We start from the raw sequence: 20,075 nt of genomic DNA on the forward strand, positions 1-20,075 counted from the left end.
CCTGCCTCGCTCACCTGCAGGATGTGAAGCTTGCAGTAGTGGCCTTGGAAACTCCCAGAGGGAGCACGGGTGGAGAGGCACTCGCTGTAAGATCCCAGCCTGTCCACGTTTCCGTTCAGGACGTTGCTCCCAAGCTTCCCGGCGGAGTCGTACACTGAATTTCAAAGCAAAACAAGCGGGCAAGGTTAGCTTCCTTGTATTACTTTCAAATGAATTTCTAGGCACTCAGTTCCACCTCCTAAAGCAATCAGTCTGAGATGACGGAAAAAGAAGAGAGACAAATGATTTAGATGCCACTCTGGGAGTCCACGTCTTGTACCCACGGCCCCTGCCCTCCCTGAGGGAGAGCAATGCTGTATGTTCTCAAGTTGGCCGCATGGTCTGTCCCTGAAAAAAAAAATTAGGCATTTGAATGCTTTTAAATAACACATGCTTTGAGGGAGTAAGCAGAGGTAGCGAAAAATTGGTAACTTTTCTTTCTCCCCCATACAACCAGGAGAAAATACTCAGCCTTTAAAATTTTTTATCCAGTTTTGTGGGACCTTATTATAGACAGTTAAATTTTTTTTTCCTCCCTCAGGAGCAGAACCAAGCAGTCACCAGGCTCCACGGTTAATGGCGCTCTTCACCCTGGTACCGCAGAGCTCTTTTTCTGTTTGTTTGTGCTCCAATGTGTCCTCGTGTCCTTCACTTAAAATAATTCACTTCCTTTCGTTTTTTTTTTTTTTAAGACTTTATTTATTTATTTGTCAGAGAGACAGTACAAACAGGGGAGTGGCAGGCAGAAGGAGAGGGGGAAGCAGACTCCCCACCAAGCAGGGAGCCTGATGTGGGACTCGATCCCAGAACCCTTGGATCACGACATGGCAGACACTTAACGGACTGAGCCACCCAGGTGCCCCTCCTTTCATTTTTCTTCATCTCTCCCTTCTTCTCTCGTTTCCCCATTACCCCACCCCCTACGTTTGACATCTGTCCTCTCATTCGTAGGTGTTCTTGTTTTGTGTAAGTGTATTTATAATTTATATAAATGATTTTGTGCTTCAGATCTCCTGTCTCTACACCCGTCACTCAGAGCTACGTTTGTGATGTTATTCAAGTTATATTTATGGTGTCATTATGCTCAGACCTTCTAACTACTGTTCCCTGGGTGGGAGACACAGAGATGGCCTCCAACCCACAGGAACCCCCGGGGTGTCCCCATACGGACCTATGTGAGGCTTTAGCTCAGATATGCACACCATATACACGACCGTCAGTGGGACTGCGGCGTCATAGAGTAGACAAATACTGGTAAGTCCCATCAGACTGTGCTCCAGAGTGACTCCCCCAATGTACCCTCCCCAGAGATGTTGAGCCCTAGCTCGTCTTGGCATGATCCAACTTTGTCATTTTTGACAATGAATGAGTATAAAATGCTCTCCAGGGGCGCTTAGCTGTCTCAGTTAACAAAGCATACAACTCCTGACCTCAGGGACGTGCGTTCAAGACCCAGGTTGAGTGTAGAGCTTATTGAGGGGTGGGGGGGAAGAGGGTTAAAATGCTGTCCAGGGGCCCTTGGGTGGCTCTTTCGCTTACGGGTTAATTTTGGCTCAGGTCATGATCTCAGGGTTTTGGGTGGAGCCCCGTGTAAGGCTCCCTGCTCCACTGGGATTCTGCTTCTCCTCTGCTCCCCCTCCCCCGCCCCGTCCCCGCTTGTGCTTGCACATGCTTTTTCTCTCTCTAATACATAAATAAAATCTTTAAAAATATATATAAAATGCTATCCAGTTGTTTTAACTTTCATTTCTTTAATTACAAAGAACTCAGGATATTATTGTCAGCCATTTACGTCTCCTCTTCTCTCAAGTCCCATGTGTATCTTTTACCCATTTTTTAAAAAATTTTATTATTTATTTGACAGACAGAAACCACAAGTAGGCAAAGAGGCAGGCAGAGAGAGATTGGGGGAAGCAGGCTCTCTGCTCAGCAGAGAGCTCGATGCGGGGCTCGATCCCAGGACCCTGGGATCATGACCTGGGCTGAAGGCAGAGGCTATAACCCACCAAGCCACCCAGGCACCCCTCCTTTGCCCATTTTTGATGGATTTGCTCTTTGGGTTTTTTGTTTTGTTTTGTTTTTTGTTTGTTTGTTTTGTTTTTGGATTTGCTCCTTGAGGCGGAAGAGCTCCTTGTCAGTCTAAATACGGGTTCTTATCTACCTGAGTCACTGAAAACACTTAGACTCAAAACACTTAGACTCGGTGGGTTATCTGTGGGTTCCTTACCCATGGCGTCCTTTGCTGGACAGAAATTCATTCTTCTAAGCCTGTGCTTTCTGTTCCAGGCTTTCAACAACTTTTGTTCTGGTCAAGATGGGCTACATAATTGGCAGGGCTAATGCAAAATGAAAATGCAGGGCCTCTTGTTTCAAAATTATTAAGAATGTCAAGATGGTGACAGCAAATCACACTTAAAGCAAATGTGGGGCCCTTTGAAGTGTGGGACCTGTGTGACCGCAAAGGCCACATGGCCTATGAAGCCAGTCCTGGTTCTAACACCAGGACCATATGGTTTTTATTATTGTGGATTTGTAGTATATTGCATATCTGCCTTTAGTCGTCTTCTCTTTTTTTAAGATTTTATTTATTCATTTGAAAGAGAGAGAGAGAGAGCACGCAGAGTGAGAGAGAGCACAAAGCAGGGAAAACCCAAAGCCGGGCTAGATCCTGGGACTCTGGGATCATGACCTGAGCCAAAGGCAGACGCTTAACTGACTGAAACACAAAGGTGCACCTGCCTTCAGTCTTCTTTTCCAAGTTGAGGTAGTTAATTGTAGACCATTAAGGATTCATATACATTTCAGAAAATTTGTATTCAGAAAATTTCAGATAAACTTTATTGAGCTCCTTGAAACATCCAACTAGGATACTGATTGAAATTTCTTCAAATTTATAGATTATATGAGGGTAATTGACATCGTTTTTGTATTAAGCCATCATTGGATGTCAATGCAATTTACTCCAGTCTTTTTTTGTGTCCTTATGTGAAATTTTACATTTTCCCTTGGTAATCTTAAAACAAATTGTATAAACAATTCTTAGAAACATACAGTTGGCTGTTTTCCTTGATGTTTTATTTTCAATTATATTTTCTGATTGATTCTTGCTGGCATGGAAAAATGCGCTCGATTTCTGTAATAGGCTCCGGAATCCAGCACATTTGCTAAACGTTCTTACTAGGATTGCAAACTTATTTCTTCCTCATCAATTCTTATATTGCTTTTCCCCCTTTTCTAGCTTTGGAATAAAAATTATAATCAAATTCATAAAGTGCATTGGGCAGCTTTCACACTTCTTACCAACCACGGAACAACCATGGATAAAACTGGTTGCTGGGAGTTGGCAATAGTAGAGGGAGGGGTTTCGCATGTCAGCAGCACGAAGGAGATCTTTGTGGTGAGAGGCAGTTCTGTGTCCTGGTTGTGGTGTGGGTTACACAATCTACACATGCGTTAAAATGACATAGAGCTAGCCACCCACATTGTACCAATGGCAATTCTCTCTATATTATGCTGTAATTATGTCCGATGCAACCATTAGGAGGAACATGAGAGACGCAGGGCCCTTCTGAGTCTGTGTTTTCATGGATTCCAGTATTTTTTTTTAATTTTTTTTTATAAACATATAATATATTTTTATCCCCAGGGGTACAGGTCTGTGAATCGCCAGTTTTGTACACTTCACAGCACTCACCATAGCACATACCCTCCCCAATGCCCATAACCCCACCCCCCCAGCCCCCCTCCCCCCATCAACCCTCAGTTTGTTTTGTGAGATTAAGAGTCACTTATGGTTTGTCTCCCTCCCAATCCCATCTTGTTTCATTTACTCTTCTCCTACCCCCTTAACCCCCCATGTTGCATCTCCTCTCCCTCATATCAGGGAGATCATATGATAGTTGTCTTTCTCCGATTGACTTATTTCGCTAAGCATGATACTCTCTAGTTCCATCCACGTCGTCGCAAATGGCAAGATTTCATTTCTTTTGATGGCTGCATAGTATTCCATTGTGTATATATACCACATCTTCTTTATCCATTTGTCTGTTGATAGACATCTAGGTTCTTTCTATAGTTTGGCTATTGTAGACATTGCTGCTATAAACATTCGGGTGCACGTGCCCCTTCAGATCACTACGTTTGTATCTTTAGGGTAAATACCCAGTAGTGCAATTGCTGGGTCATAGGGTAGTTCTATTTTCAACATTTTGAGGAAACTCCATGCTGTTTTCCAGAGTGGTTGCACCAGCTTGCATTCCCACCAACAGTGTAGGAGGGTTCCCCTTTTTCCACATCCTCGCCAGCATCTGTCATTTCCTGACTTGTTCATTTTAGCCATTCTGACTGGTGTGAGGTGATATCTCATTGTGGTTTTGGTTTGTATTTCCCTGATGCTGAATGATATAGAGCACTTTTTCATGTGTCTGTTGGCCATCTGGATGTCTTCTTTGCAGAAATGTCTGTTCATGTCTTCTGCCCATTTCTTGATTGGATTGTTTGTTCTTTGGGTGTTGAGTTTGCTAAGTTCTTTATAGATTTTGGACACTAGCCCTTTATCTGATATGTCATTTGCAAATATCTTCTCCCATTCTGTCAGTTGTCTTTTGGTTTTGTTAACTGTTTCCTTTGCTGTGCAAAAGCTTTTGATCTTGATGAAATCCCAATAGTTCATTTTTGCCCTTGCTTCCCTTGCCTTTGGCGATGTTCCTAGGAAGATGTTGCTGCGGCTGAGGTCGAAGAGGTTGCTGCTGTGTTCTCCTCAAGGATTTTGATGGATTCCTTTCTCACATTGAGGTCCTTCATCCATTTTGAGTCTATTTTCATGTGTGGTGTAAGGAAATGATCCAATTTCATTTTTCTGCATGTGGCTGTCCAATTTTCCCAACACCATTTATTGAAGAGGCTGTCTTTTTCCATTGGACATTCTTTCCTGCTTTGTTGAAGATTAGTTGACCATAGAGTTGAGGGTCTAATTCTGGGCGCTCTATTCTGTTCCATTGATCTATGTGTCTATTTTTGTGTCAGTACCATGCTGTCTTGATGATGACAGCTTGTAATAGAGCTTGAAGTCCGGAATTGTGATGCCACCAACTCTGGCTTTCTTTTTCAATATTCCTTTGGCTATTCGAGGTCTTTTCTGGTTCCATATAAATTTTAGGATTATTTGTTCCATTTCTTTGAAAAAAATGGATCATACTTTGATAGGAATTGCATTAAATGTGTAGATTGCTTTAGGTAGCATAGACATTTTCACAATATTTATTCTCCCAATCCAGGAGCATGGAACATTTTTCCATTTCTTTGTGTCTTCCTCAATTTCTTTCATGAGTACTTTATAGTTTTCTGTGTAAGGATTCTTAGCCTCTTTGGTTAGGTTTATTCCTAGGTATCTTTGGATTCCAGTATTTGATGACCATCTGTTCCAATAATTCAGCTTGGTGTGGTCCACATATTTTTTCAAGTCAGTGTCCTTAATGCCAAGAATATAGGACTTATGATACAGTTGGATTTTCTTTAAAGTTTGATTAATATATATGGCATAGTTGATCACTTTCCCTGAAAATTACTTGGTCTGATCTATGTTGCCAGAGCCAGACCCTCACATCATGCCAACAACAACCAACATATGGCACCTATTATGTGCCAGGCACTGTTTTGAATGCCTTTGGTCCATTCTCTCCTTTACTCCTCACACGATCCTATGAGATTATGAGTAATCATTTCAATCTCCCTTTTACAGATTCATAAACGGAAGCAAAAGTTCATAAATAATGTAAACAGCAACGTAAATCTGCCCCTTCTTAATTGCTCACAAGAACCAGAGCTGGGTGTTTAAACTAGCCAGTAAGGGGGCGCCCGGGTGGCTCAGTGGGTTAAAGCCTCTGCTCAGGTCATGGTCTCAGAGTCCTGGGATCCAGCCCTCTGCTCAGCAGGGAGCCTGCTTTCTCCTGTCTCTCTCTCTCTCTCTGCCCGCCTCTGCCTGCTTGTGATCTCTGTCTGTCAAATAAATCAATAAACTCTTTTTTAAAAAATAAAAATAAATAAAATAAACTAGCCAGTAAGGATCAGAGCTGTGTGTTCAAATCCATCCTGACCTGAAGCCGTACCTCTTGCCCTCTAAAATACACAAAAATACCCTTTTTAAAATTTGTCAGCTTGGTATGGAAGTTCTTATCTGTAACTGAAGATAATGATATTCCTTAGCACGAGTGGGGAGAAAATCTCCACGTACAGCTTAGCATCTCTTCCTGCATTTCTGTGTCTGTCTTTATTAATAATTAGATTTCTGAGAGCTAACCTATAAATTAGATGGAAGGAACTGTCTTCTGCTCACATGTGTACCTTTAAAAAAATCCATATATGGATATATGACTTTAAACCTCCCAGCCAGAACTGGATAAACAGTGTTTGATGAGCAAGCAGGGGTAACTTGACTTCCGCCCTGCGCCCCTGACTCTTCTGGTCAGTTCTGCTGCTTGGGCCACTGGGGCTCGGCCAGCCAGTGCCTGGGATCACTCACCTCTTTTAAGGGATTCTAAGTATTCCAGGTTGTTGCTGTAATGACAATAATTGAGCCTCCCCTTTTCCCTCCCCTGGGTATGGCTCTCTGTCTCCCACCATGCGCAGAACCTTGGAGCCGGTATCTACTTGGTCATCGTAGCCAACGACCCTCTTTGAAGCTAAACTGTCCGAATTACAAGACTGACCACATCCCTCCATTCCTCACAATTGTGCCCAGGCACAATGAACAAAGTTAAACGTAACTCTCAGAGAAGAGGACATATTCACCGTTATCAAACACTTGGATAAAGCACTGTATTCAGATTATAAAAAGAACCCTTACAAATCAGCAATTTCTTAAAAGCCAAAGAAGCTGATTTAAAACCTGCAAAGGACATGAACAGGCAACTCTTGGGGAAGGAAATCCCAGGAACCAATAAATATGAGAAAGGAGTTCAGTCTCCCCAGCAAACCACAATTAGACACCATTCTTTTCTACCTCTCTGATGGCTAAAAAATTATAAAGTTGGTGGAATTCAGTATTAGTAAGAATATAAAGAAATAGTTCTCTCACTGTGGCCTCCTAGAAGTTACCCTCCCTGCGAACAGAAACTAGATGCCTGAGCATTACTGCTCCCCGTGTACAGTCCTGACAGGAAGTCAAGGTGCTATTTCCTGTCACCGCAGACACTGACAGAGTCTGTAGACGCTGCTGTCACTCTACATTCCCACTCCCTGTGACATGAGGTCCAACCTCTCCCAGCACTGGTGTGGAGGAAGTCAAGGCCCAAAGCAAAGCCTGGGCTTCGTTGGTGTACCAGTGGTCGGCCAGGAGGCGGTGGAATGGACCTGACAGAGGCCTGTGCTGAGCTCAGCAGCTCACTGGCCTTCCTCTCCATCCTGTGAGCTGCCTCTCAGTCCGCCACCAAGCTGCTCTTTAGCCAAAGCTCGCCAGAGTTGGTGGCTGTGGTCTAACCGAAGACTCCTTCCTAACTGATATCCCCATCCACAGTGACCCAGCCATTCAGCATCTCAGAATCTGCCCCGGGAAACTCACACGAGCCGCAGCGGCAAGATGGTCATGGCAGTAATGCCTCTAAAGGCCAAAAAGTAGACACACACTGTTAGGTGGAACCACATGAAAATTCCATTTTATGGGATGAAAACTGTTTAATGTCAGAAATCTCAGAGAGTTCAACCCCTATCAGGAAAAGGTTAAATGAACTGTGGTACTTTCATATTTTACAATGCTCTGTGACAATGAAAATGAGATAGACCTATATTTGTTGCTATGGGAAAGTCTCCAAGACACACTATTCTGTGGGAAAAAAAGAAGTTCAAGAACAATAAATACAGGGGTGTCTGGGTGGCTCAGTCAGTTAAGTGGCCAGCTCTTGATTTCAGCTCAGGTCATGATCTCAGGGTCATGAGATCAAGTCCCATGTCAGGCTCCATGCTCCGCGGGGAGTCTTCTTGAGAGTCTCTCTCTGTCTCCCTCTTCCCCACCCTCTGCTCGAATAGTCTCTCTCCTCTCAAATAAATCATGAAATCTTTTTAAAAAAAAAAACAATAAGTATATTTTTCAATTTATAAAATAAAATATCTTTCTAGTAGATAAAAATGTAAGGAGAATGTTCTGGAAATTTCTAGAAGGATATACACCCAGTGATAGCTGCTGTTATCCAAGAAGGGGACTGAGAATTGAGGGAACGAATAAAAAAACTACTTACACTTGGTCTGGATTGTTTTGATTCTTTTACAGTGAGGATAGATTAATATATTATTTAGTAAATATAACACACAAACAATAAAATATTTAAAATTTTAAAAATCAATATATATTTACAAAAAACTTCTTCAGTGGTTTTTCATTATCTAGAGTAGAAGTTGGCACACTGCGGTCCTGTGTTTGTAAGTAAAATCTTCTAGGAAAACAGTATGTCCTTTGCTTACATGTTGTTAGCGCTGCGTTCTGGATACAGGCAGGGTTCGTTGGTTGCAACAGAGGTTGTGCGGCCCACAAAACCGAAGTATTTGCTATCTGGTCCTTGAAGACTGTAGACCTCTTATCTAAAGCTGTGATTCTCAAGCCCGGGCAGACATGAGAATCCCCCGTGGCATCTTTAAACAACACTAAGACCCAGGCTTCACCCTCACAAAGAATGAGGTCGGGGTGTGGCTTGGGCATTAATTGGTTTTTTAAAATTTTCCCAGGTGATGCTCTGCACAGCCAGGCTCAATTGCTCTGATGTTTAGCATTAATTCCAGACTCCTGAGGGTGGATTAAGAGGTCCTTCGTGACGGGACCTGCCTCTCCAGGCTCATCCTCCCACGCCCACACCCATTTCCTCTGCTCCATGATACAGAACGCACCAGGCCTGCACTTGTCTGTTTTTCTGCCTGGAATGTCCTTCCTTCCTGTCTGCCTGACAAATGTTGAATCATCCTTTGGGTCTTGGCAGAAGGATGGTCTCCCCTGGGAAGCAATCTAGACTCTGCCTTGGTCTATCACGCTAAAAGGAGTGTAATGGTTCGCCTGTCCGTCTCCCACGTGAGGGACGAGTCCTATTTCCATTAATGGATATCTCAGAGGAGGAGCTCAGAAAACATTTGTTGGATTGAGTTAAACCTTGAAAAAATTAAACTGAAATGTCCCAAATCCAGCTCCATGAATGTATTTTGAGGTCCTCCATGTGTCAAGAAACCCAGGAACAACTTAAAAAAACTGAGTGTCTTTATTAGAGATAAGCTACATGATTCCTGATTCCTTTCTCTGTCACTGAGTATCCCAAATGCTGTAGCCTGAAGTTTAAGGATCTGGAACTATAAGAGTCCAAGGAGATAAAAACAAGAACGATGTCAATACTGAGCCTGACTTTACCCTTCGATAAAACTCTAAAGGACTAATACAGAGAGATATCCAATTATTCACTTGAGAAGATCAAATTCCACTTTTTTTTTTTCCAGTTGGTGTTCTGCTTTCTAAACTGATTGGATTTATGGTTTTCTGGCTGAGGTTATTTTGGATGCATGTAAATTTCAATTGCATTTGCTTCCTTTCTGATTATGACCTCAAATGGACATGTTGCCCTTTCCTTGCCTCCTGCATTAATTGGTTTCTGTCAGGAACCCGAGATGCTGGGCCACAGGCGCCATGCAAATAAGAATACGTCGTGATTGTCTTGGGAGGGAGGCACAGAAGAAACGAAGGACGAATCCCACCTGCTACTTCAGATCACATGGCCGTTGTTTCAAGTTTTTGTTTCCAAAAGATGAAAACTCATTTCAGTTCCGCTGGGCTAATTGGCAGACAGGTAGGCTTTCTCACGTGATGGGGATAACAGGCAGATTTAAACTGTGGAGCTGATTAATTTCTGTGTTTGAAAGGAGGAAAGACAGACCCTGGCCAGTGGTCCTATATTTTAAAATATCGATGCCCTGATACCATGAAGTTGAAGGCAGCAGAAGCTCCTAGAATGCTAAGCCACAAATAAATCCTGAAAGTAACGATCATCTACAGCATCATCAGCAAATATTTATGAAGCACCTACCAGATCCCTGTGTTACACTGGAGAATTTTTAAAATGAGGATTGAACAAAAAATTGAACAGTCCTTGTGCTATAGCTGATGCTACAGGGCATACACATAAAATGCCAGCCGTCTGTTGCCGGACATCTCCTTGCTTGTAAGTAAGAGATCTGCGTGTGCTATCAATATGATATTGGAAGTTCCTAAAGCAGCTTTTTACAAACACCTTCTGGTACTCCCCCTTGTCTGGTCAACTATTAATCTTGGACTTGGAGACCAAGAATAGCAGGCGTGTTCATTGCCTGTTACTGCTATAACAAATCCCTACATACTCGGTGGCTTAAAGCCACAGATATTTGTTCTCTCACAATTTTGGAGGCCAGAAGTCCAAAATCAGTATCACTGGGCAGAAATCAAGATGTCAGCAGGGCCACACACCTTCTGGAGGCTCCAGGAGAGAACCTGTTCCTTGCCCCTTCCAGCTGCTAACAGCTGCTGGCATCCCTTGGCTTGTGACCTCATCACTCTGATATCTGCCTCTATGGTCACATCACCTTCCCCTCTGGGTATCTAATCTCCCCCCATAGGAGGTCACGTTCACAAGTCTCAGGCATGAGAATGTCAATGTCATCTGGGGGGCCATGCTTCAGCCTATCACAGCCTGGATGTGTCTGAAATCCAGCCCCGCCAGACATTTCAGTGGATGCCACTCTGTCACCCTTTCTCTATTATAAGATTTTATTTGTTTCGGCAATTTTTCTGTGCCTCGCTCCAGCACGGAGGGAGGAAAATACTCTCCAGACTGACGACCAGACACAAAAAGAGGCAACGTCTGAGAATCCAGATCAAGTTGATGGTCCATCCTCCAATGATAACAAGAGAACAAATGCTCAGCTGGGACCAGTGACTGCTAGCCTACGCGGTGAGAACCTGCCTATAGCTCGCCCCCTACAACAGGGTATAAAAGCATGGGCCTTGCCTTCCAGGAAAGAAGATGAGACACAGGGAGGAGACAAGAAGTAATCATTCTGAGAGATGAAAGATGAAGCCAGAGGGAGTAACTTATCAGAGAGGGAAACTCAGTAGCCCGGCCATCAGGGTGGGCTGAGAAACTTGACATGGGGACCAGGGAGAAGGGACTTGAGGGGTTAAAATTTTTTTAAAGCATAAATAGCTGCTTGGGGATGATTTCAGGGATGTTATGAGATTAGTGAAAACAGGAAATGAAAAGCCCTGTAGGCTGCTTGGGAACCAGAGCTCTCCCAATTTGTCCCTGAGGAATTAAGTGCAGGAACACGAGGGCATCATGTGAACCGGCGGGGTGAGAGGGCTCGCTTTGCTGAGCACAGTTTTAATTCCATATAAACAGCGTCCCCTGAAAGTCCTCTGTTGAAGATGGTGTTATAAATCGTCCAGGTCGATCTTATGAAATGGTCATGGGCGGGCTGTTACATCGCAAAGAAAACGAGTTTCGGGATCTACCAGAAACCACTTATTTTGTCTGTTTTGCTTTTCATCTCAGGAATAGATGCATACTTTTTTAATCTGGAGGGTGTGTTGGGTTGCCATAGGTTTCTGTATTCGTTTCCCAGTGCTGTCCTAACTTCCACAAACTGGGTGACTTATAACAACAGACGTGTGTTGTGCCACAGAGCTGGAGATCGGACGTCTGAAATCACGGGGTCCGTGGGGGTGGTCCCTTTTGGAGACTCTGAGAGAGATTCTATTCCTGCCTCACTCCTAATTTGGATCCCAGCCGTTGGGATAGATGGATCTATAGAGTCCTCTCCATCTTTAGGTATACATTAATAAGGATTTATTCACTAAATTCTAGATCTAGGACATAGTCTCTAAATTCTATAAATTCACCATTCCACAGTATAGTCCAATATTTAACACACAGCAAGAAAACAAGGAGATGTGGGGGCACAGAAGGGAAAGTGGTGATAGAGCGAAAGGATAGGACAAACAGCAAGCAATGTGGTCACTGAGCTTTGTGGCTAGACAAATAGAAGTGAGCTTCCTGCAGGTCTGTAGGAGTTTCCTATGGCTGTTGGAACAAATTACCAGAACTTTGTGGCTTAAAACAACGTATGTGTATTATCTTACGGTTCTGGAGTTTAGAAGTCCAAAATGGGCTTTACAGGGTGTTACGAGTTGAACTGAATATTTTCCCCAATATTCATCTGCTACCCTAAACTTGAGTATCTCAGCCTGTCACTATCCTTGGAGTTAGCGTCTTTTTTAAAAAAGGTGGTTAGTTGGGGCGCCTGGGTGGCTCAGTGGGTTAAAGCCTCTGCCTTCGACTCAGGTCATGATCCCAGGGTCCTGGGATCGAGCCCCGCATCAGGCTCTCTGCTCAGCGGGGAGCCTGCCTCCTCCTCCTCATTCTTTTTGCCTGCCTCTCTGCCTAGTTGTGATCTCTGTCTGTCAAATAAATAAATAAAATCTTTAAAATCAATCAATCAATCAATCAATCAATCAATAAAAAAGGTGGTTAGGGACATGCGGGTGGCTCAGTCAGTTAAGCACCTGACTCTTGATTTTGGTTCAGGTCATGATCTCAGGTCATGAGATGGAGCCCCGTGTCAGGCTCCGCACCAAGTGTGGAGTCTGCTTAAGATTCTCTCTCTCGGGGACACCTGGTGGCTCAGTGGGTTAAGCGTCTGCCTTCAGCTCAGGTCATGATCTTGGGATCCTGGGATCGAGTCCTGCATCAGGCTCCCTGCTCAGCAGGGAGCCTGATTCTCCCTCTCTCTCTGTTGCTCCAACTGCTTGTGCACTCACTCACTCTCTCTGACAAATAAATCAATAAAATCTTAAAAAAAAAAAAAAGATTCTCTCTCGGAGTCCCTCTGCCCCTCCCACCTCTCTCTCTCTCCCCCCCAAAATAATAATAATAAAAGCAATAAAAGAGGTGATTAAGTGAAAACAAGGCTGTTAGGGTGGGGCCTAATCCTGTCTGACTAGTGTCCAATAACACTGATATCTGTACATTCAGAGTGACACCAAGGAGAAGGTGTCATCTGCCATCTGCAAGTCAAGGACAGAAGTCTCAGAGGAAACCAACCTTTCTGGCACCTTGATTTTGACCTTCCAGCCTCCTGAACTGTGAGAAAATTAATTTCCTCTTGTTTAAGTCCCTCAGTACGTGTACTTTGTTACAGCAGGCCTAATAGACTAATACAAGGGGGTTGAGTTTGTGTCTCCTTTTGGTAACTTGTCTGACTTACGTTTTTACCAGCAATCACCAGTAAATGGCCCTATTTTCAACTAACCATCACAATGATCAAAATTCGTACAAGAAGCTTCCTTGAAATTCAGATCCTCAGATCCAGCTCCTAGAGGCTCAGCTAGCAGTTGGGGAAGGGGGGCTATGGCAGTGGTGGTAAATGTCTGATAAGCTGCGCTCTGCCCCAAACAAGAATGTGTACGTTTACAATATAGAGAGATTATTATAAGTTATACTGATGTAAACGATGTATAGCACGCTGTATTAACGTGCTCGGGCCGCCATGAGGAAACACCACAGATGAAGTGGATTAAACAAAGGAAATGGATTTCCTCATAGTCCTGGACTCAGAAGTCCAAGAGCCAGGTGTCAACAGGGTAGGTTTCTTCCGCGTCCTCTCTCCTTGACTTGTGGTTGGGTATCATCTCCCTGTGTCTTCCTTTGGTCCTTCTGTGAGTGTGTCTGTGTCCTCATGTCCTCTTCCCATAAGGGCACCAGTCAGATGAGATTAAGACCCACTCTCATCACCTCATCCTACCTCATTTAAGATCTCCTTAAAGACCTACCCCCAAATAGAGTCCCATTCTAAAATAAAGTACTAGGGTTAGAACTTCAACATGGAATTTTGGGAGAACACAACTAAGCCCATAATACATGCAAATTACAAATAGTTATGAAATCAACAATACTCCTTATTATCAAGTCCACATAGAGCCAACTGAGTCTCCCAGAAGGCTTCCACTGATGTTTGCAAACTCACGTATCTATAGCGAACCCCTAGTTTCCATTGACCGATGAGTGTAGTCCCAGCATGATCATCGGGTGATATTTTCATCCCATGTTAATGAGTAATACGGATGGGAAACCAGAAGGTTGTATGTCAGAACTTCACTCAACTGTCAATGATGTGAGCAACGTTTTTGCCGAGTTGGAGGACAGATTGCAAGCGCTACTTACAATGTAATGGCCATGGACCTATGACACTTCAAGTTGAATTTGCACTTGTAACGTTTTCTCCATCAATTTCTTAGATGTCCAGACAGCCAACAAAAACACTAAATCAAGCCCTGACCTGGGGTGATGGCCAACTTCCATGGTGAATACACTTCAGCCACGGCTGACTTCCAGCCCCCAGCCTGATGGCCATGAACGTGAGGCTGGCAGACCACATGCCCAGCAGCGTGTTTCCACCCTTCCCACCATTCGGTCACAGTCGACACGAGTAACTTCAAGAGTACCAATAGGAGTAACGTAATAAAACAAGGAAGTGATGAATTTTGAGTAGTCATTACTTCTGTTCTTACAGTAATTTGTCAACTCCAATGATTCAACTCTTAAAAGTAACTGCCTTTGACAACCAGCTTGAAAATTTAACAGACGGCTCTTGTGAGCCTGTGCAGACCGGCTGGAGTGGACCCCCGGGCAAAGGAATCAAGACATCTTTAAAGCTGCTGCAGATTGTCAGAATCTGAGAAACACAGCCTCCCCATTCCACAGGTGGGGTAAGTCGTTTAGCAAAGTAACATCGCTTGGGTGAGGCCAGACACACAACTGGCTCTGGGCGGACGCAGGCGGCTGGACGATCAGCCTAGCACGCTGTCTGTGGGTCAGCAGCCTCTCTCTAAAATGTGCCTCATTTACCAGAAAAGTGCAATGAGGAAAGAAACAGGTGGGTAGGTGCAGGGGTTCGGGTAGGGGGAGAACTGAGAAGAGAGAGAGGAGTGATTGCGGTGGAGGAAGGACATCCCAGACAAGGGACCGCCTCTGAGTTAGAAATGGGTGCATATAAGGAGGAAGGCAGATAACACCATCCCACTCAAGGAGAAAGGCCATGGAAGGGGGGAAATGATTAGCCAGGAGGGAGGAAGACAGAGGTCTTTTAGGGGGCGAGGTTGTATGTGATAGGAGACTAAATGTAGATTGCTGTGGATTATGGGGTTTAGAAACAAAATAAGAAACAACCAAAAAAAAAAAAAAAAAAGGAGAAGGAAAGGGGCCAGAATGCTGGCCTGAGGGCTTTAGCAACAAAAGAGGGATAAGATCAGATGGTGACCCAAGATGTTCCTAACAAAACATCATCAGTTCTAAAATGGGATTTGAAGATGGCCATTGAATTAGTTGGATTTATATGTTTTCCAATGTCGCATTAAATGTCGGGACATATAATCCAGTGACCCAAAAATCAAAACACACAGATAGTGTTTAATGGATTTGCTCCCTTTAAGATGAAGGACACGCATTGGAAAGCAAATGGAAAAGGACGGCGGAAAGCAAGAGACTCAGGTTTAGAATCCGGGCACCAAACTTGTCCCTCTAGCCACGTCCATGTCCACAATCATTAACGTAGCCCTCCCCACCCCACCTCCCCCCAGCTGGCTCTAAGGTCATTCTCTCCCCTGCTCTGAACAGCCACGACTCCCACTCCCTCCCTCAAGACCAAACCTCCCTGCCTGAGTGCCCCCAACCCTCTCTCCCCACTGGATGTCTCAGACCCCCACCCATTACCTGAGGTCCTGCCTCCATCCTCTCTGGGCTTGGGGGTGGCAATGGAGCTTTAACACATGCTTGTATGACAATTCAATATGTTAAAAAGGCATAAAGAAGAAAATAAGAAACACCTATGTTACTATCGCCCAGCTTAAAAAGTGAAACGTGACTCATCATTTCATGACCCCAGTCATACCCCGAGCCGGACCAGCCCGATTTGGAAATCATCGGTCTCACGCGTCTCTTTCCACTGTCTGTCAGACATACACCTGTCTCCCTGAGCAACCCAGCAGCTTGATTTCACGGCTGACCCCTTTATACCCCACATGTATTCTTCTACCACTTTCTTTGTTCTTTCTGCATAGTGCCCCCCACAGACTTTGGCCTGTGTGGTTCTGCTTTATTCCTTTTTGCCGTGTTCTTTTCTTATTTGTCTCGTTGCTTATTTTAGGCAGTGATTGTAAGTGCAAACCTGGGAATCCAATAACCTGGGCTCAGATTCTACCTCCCACTTATTTGGGGCAAAGTATTTTACATCGCTGTGGCTCCCTTTCCTCATAATAGAGGAAACTCCCTGCTCAGCGTGGGGCTGTTGGGACTCATTAGGACGACCCTCACGCAGGCTGGGAGTCATCCTCCGCGGAAAAGTGCTCTCTAAATATCGACTCCTCATTTCTCCATCCACATACGGTCAGGAAAACCAGACTGAGAAGGACGGTCAGAACCACGCTCTGTGCTCAAGATTCTCAGGCAAAATGTCAAAAGCAACAGCATCGGTGTTTTCTGGTACGCAAGAAAGCAAATCGATTGCAACAACTACACATAGTATTCATCTATCAAATTAACTGATAGTCATGTGTCCCATTTATATAAATCATTTTATTCTTTCTTGGACCATTCACCTTTGGGAAACTTTTTTCACCAAAAAAAAAAAAAAAAAAAAAAAGATTTTCCATTTCCAAGCCACTACAGACGGAATATTTTGGAACATGACTAGAGTGACTTGTAAGGCGAATGGAGTGTCAACACTGCTGTGTGACTAAAAATGACATCATGCCCCACCACCTCATCACCGGCAGTATCAGCCAGTCCCTGCACCCTGTGGTTTTCTTGGCCTGTATGTTTGGCCCGGGTTTGTCAGAATGTTCCCCGCTTGGTTTCGGCAAGCGTTCTAACAAAACATCATCAGTTCTAAAATGGGATTTGAAGACGGCCATTGAATTAGTTGGATTTATATGTTTTCCAATGTCGCATTAAATGTCAGGACATATAATCCAGTGTCAAATGGCAATTACTTCCAATCATATGCTATTTTGAATTCCCCCATACTAGAGCAAGTTTTCATCTCTCTGTATGATGTGTATTTGCTACTCTTTTCCAACTCACAATAAATTAGTCCTGTGTTCAAATGCAAATGGAAATTGCTATGATGGTTTCTCTGGCTTTGGAAAGAGTTGAGTTTTTACTGTTGCTTCTTGTTAGTGGTTTCCTTCAGCATCCACAATGAATCATTCTCCAGGAGAGGTTACCCCACTGAAAAAAGAATCTGATTTCCTGCCCCTTTTTGGCAGGAAGGTATGTGTTCCTTTAGTTATGAGAATAATTCGGGGAAACTAACAAAAAATAAATTATGGCGGCCTATGACATGGAAAGGGCTTTGGCTAGAGTCAAACTTCTTCCAGTGTGGGCCAGTGCCTTCACCAACACACTCCTCAGAATTTATTGTCAAATACATAATGGGTAAAACTTGGTCCCTATCATTATCTAAAGCAGACTAAACTTCTAGAAAAAGAAATCAGTAAGTTATCTCATAAGACAGTAAAATGCTACCAACTTCGATCATAGTAAACAGCATCTTACAATTTATAAACAGTTCTCATTACTAAGAGGTCGGTCCTCATGAAATTCCTTCTGGCTAAATTAAATACCACTTCCTCCCTTGCCCTTGTGCAATAAAAATTCCTCCTCCCTCCTTGATTCCTGGAGCAATTTATAAATTGAGGCTCATCTTGCCTTCCCTCTTTGGTTCTGTTTTTAATTATCAAGAGTTTTTCTAGAATTCTCCCAGCACAAACCTCCAATTTCCCTGTATTCGCCTACCCAATAGGACAGAAAAACCTACTTACTTCTTAGAGCGTATTCTTTGGGCTCCACTGAATTCAAATCGGAAAGGAATTCATCAGTGTCTCGCATGCATTTGAGAGAAATGTTTCCTGTGGGAAACGCAAAAGGTAATTGAGACAGAAAAGACAGCAGACAAAATAATAAAGTCAGGACCATCATTGTCCCTTAACCTGCCAGGGTAAAACTCCCCTCTAAGACAAAGAGCCTTATATTTATGAAACCCTCGTCTCTAATATGCTGGGGGCAATGTGGCAAGGCTCACTCCTTAACATGCAGAGATAAGCTATGTGTCCTCAGCCACCTGCAAAGCCGCTGAGATGAACAAACCATGGAAACCGATTTATACACAACTTGTTATTGTTCACTAAACTTACGCTGCGGATGTGGGGGCCGCTGGCCACCTGGCTTCCTTTAGCTCCGCAGATTAACGCTGCCGCCTAACCCGGGTGGGCTGGTTTGTCCAGAGCTGGATGTCTTGTGTCTATCTCTGGATTTAAAAGATACACGGAGGATGTTAAGTGGCAATACTGGGTATTTTCCAGGAATGATTAAGAATCTGACCTATGGCACGTTCAGATAAACCAAAAGCAGAGAAGGGCTTCTTCGGGATCATCTGGGTATCTTCTGCATCTGTGACTGCGTCCTCCGAACTTGAACGTGATGATGGCGTGGGAGTCGTGAACTCCCCCACGGAAAGAGACAGCTCTGCAGTAGGACAAATGAGCCCCTGCAGCCTCACGTCGGGGCTTAGACACACATCCTGAGATGGAAATGATGCTGTACAAAAGACCATGGTAACGGTGTTCATCTACTTTAAGAAAACATCAAATGTGTAGCTCTGGATTCCTCTTGGTGTAAATGTTCTCCTTCCAGAAAGGCTTTCTTTAAATAGGAACCTCCCGAACTACATTGAAAATGTGATGTGAACCTTATTTACACAGCCAGCGCACATCCACAAGTGTGGGTGTTCGTGACTCAGTTGTATTTCCTGCTCACTGGCTTTACAGCAACCTCCAGCATCCCAGCCCCCCACCCTTGGTCTGAGTCTGTTGGGACCGCTATAACAAAACACCCCAGACTGCATGTTTTGAACAAAAATTCATTTCTCATGGTTCTCCAGGCTGGGAAGTCCAAGATCAAGGCTCCAACATGGTCACATTCTGGTGAAGACCCTCTTCCAGGGTCGTGGCTAGAGCCTCCTCCCTGTGATCTCACAAGGTAGAGGCAACAAGGGGCCTTTCTGGTGTCTCTTTGATAAAGACACAAATCCCATTACAAAGTCTCCACCCTCAGAGCCTCCATGCTTAGAGGCCCCCCTTCCAAATACCATCATCTCTGGGGCTTAGGATTTCAACATATGGGTTTGGGGGGTGAACACAAACACTCAGACCAGAACACCCTCTATTGCATAAACTCCACGGTCTCTCACCTCTGTTCCTTTGCTCATGCTGGGCTCCCTGTCCCCGGTGCCCTTCTCAGAGCCCACCCCTTCTGGGCATTACCTTCCTGCTCCGAAGGAGGTGTTGGCTCTTCCAGGAAGTCCTCCTGGGCTTCACCGTAGGGGAGGAGAGGTGCCTGTTCTCTGTGCTCCCTCATTGCCTTTATAGACAATTTTACCTCCTTCCTCCGAAGACTGTCCACTTCTGTGTCTCCCTCTCCTGCAGCCTGGAAGCCCCATGAAGGTGGGCACTGTGCCTTTCCATCCCCCCATAATTTTTTGAGAGGCAATTTATGTCGTAGCTAAGAACAAAGTTGACATTAACTGTGGGACCTACGGCAGTCTCTCTGCCTCACTTACTTCATCTGGAAAATTAGGAGAACAATAGTCTCAACCCCTTGGAGTTATTTTGAGATTTAAGTAAATACATTTAAAGTACTAGGAGAACATCTGGCCTATCATAAGTACTTAAAAGATATTAGCTACAGGTTTATATTCTAAGTGCCTCCCCACCCCGCACTCCTGGTGTAATATATACACCAGACACCCAGACAATGCATACCCCAGGGTACTTCATGGTGGCCTATAGTAGACCCTTAATAAACAATAACTGTTGTGGCCACTTACTGTTATTGTCTATTGGACTAAAGAAAAAAAGATTTCAAGTAGGTCCTTGAAAAAGTAGATCATTAGATCCAAGTTACAAAGGGAAAGTCTTAAAACAA

General features: G+C 44.1%; 1 protein-coding gene across 1 annotated transcript in view; it reads right to left on the reverse strand.

Annotated features, from left to right (window-relative positions):
• Positions 1-18,071, reverse strand: part of LOC111154317 (O-acyltransferase like protein-like) — a 64,248-nt gene extending 46,177 nt beyond the window's left edge. Inside the window, exons 1-2 of the mRNA XM_022513834.1 lie at positions 17,915-18,071; positions 15-154 (exon numbers count right to left, since the gene is read on the reverse strand). Of these exons, the coding sequence (XP_022369542.1) occupies positions 15-154; positions 17,915-18,071 (297 nt within the window). The remainder of the gene's footprint in view (positions 1-14; positions 155-17,914) is intronic.
• Between the last annotated feature and the right edge of the window lie 2,004 nt (positions 18,072-20,075).

Source organism: Enhydra lutris, unplaced genomic scaffold (assembly GCF_002288905.1).
Source record: "Enhydra lutris kenyoni isolate GAN:26980312 unplaced genomic scaffold, ASM228890v2 scaffoldscaffold36, whole genome shotgun sequence".
NCBI lineage: Eukaryota > Metazoa > Chordata > Mammalia > Carnivora > Mustelidae > Enhydra > Enhydra lutris.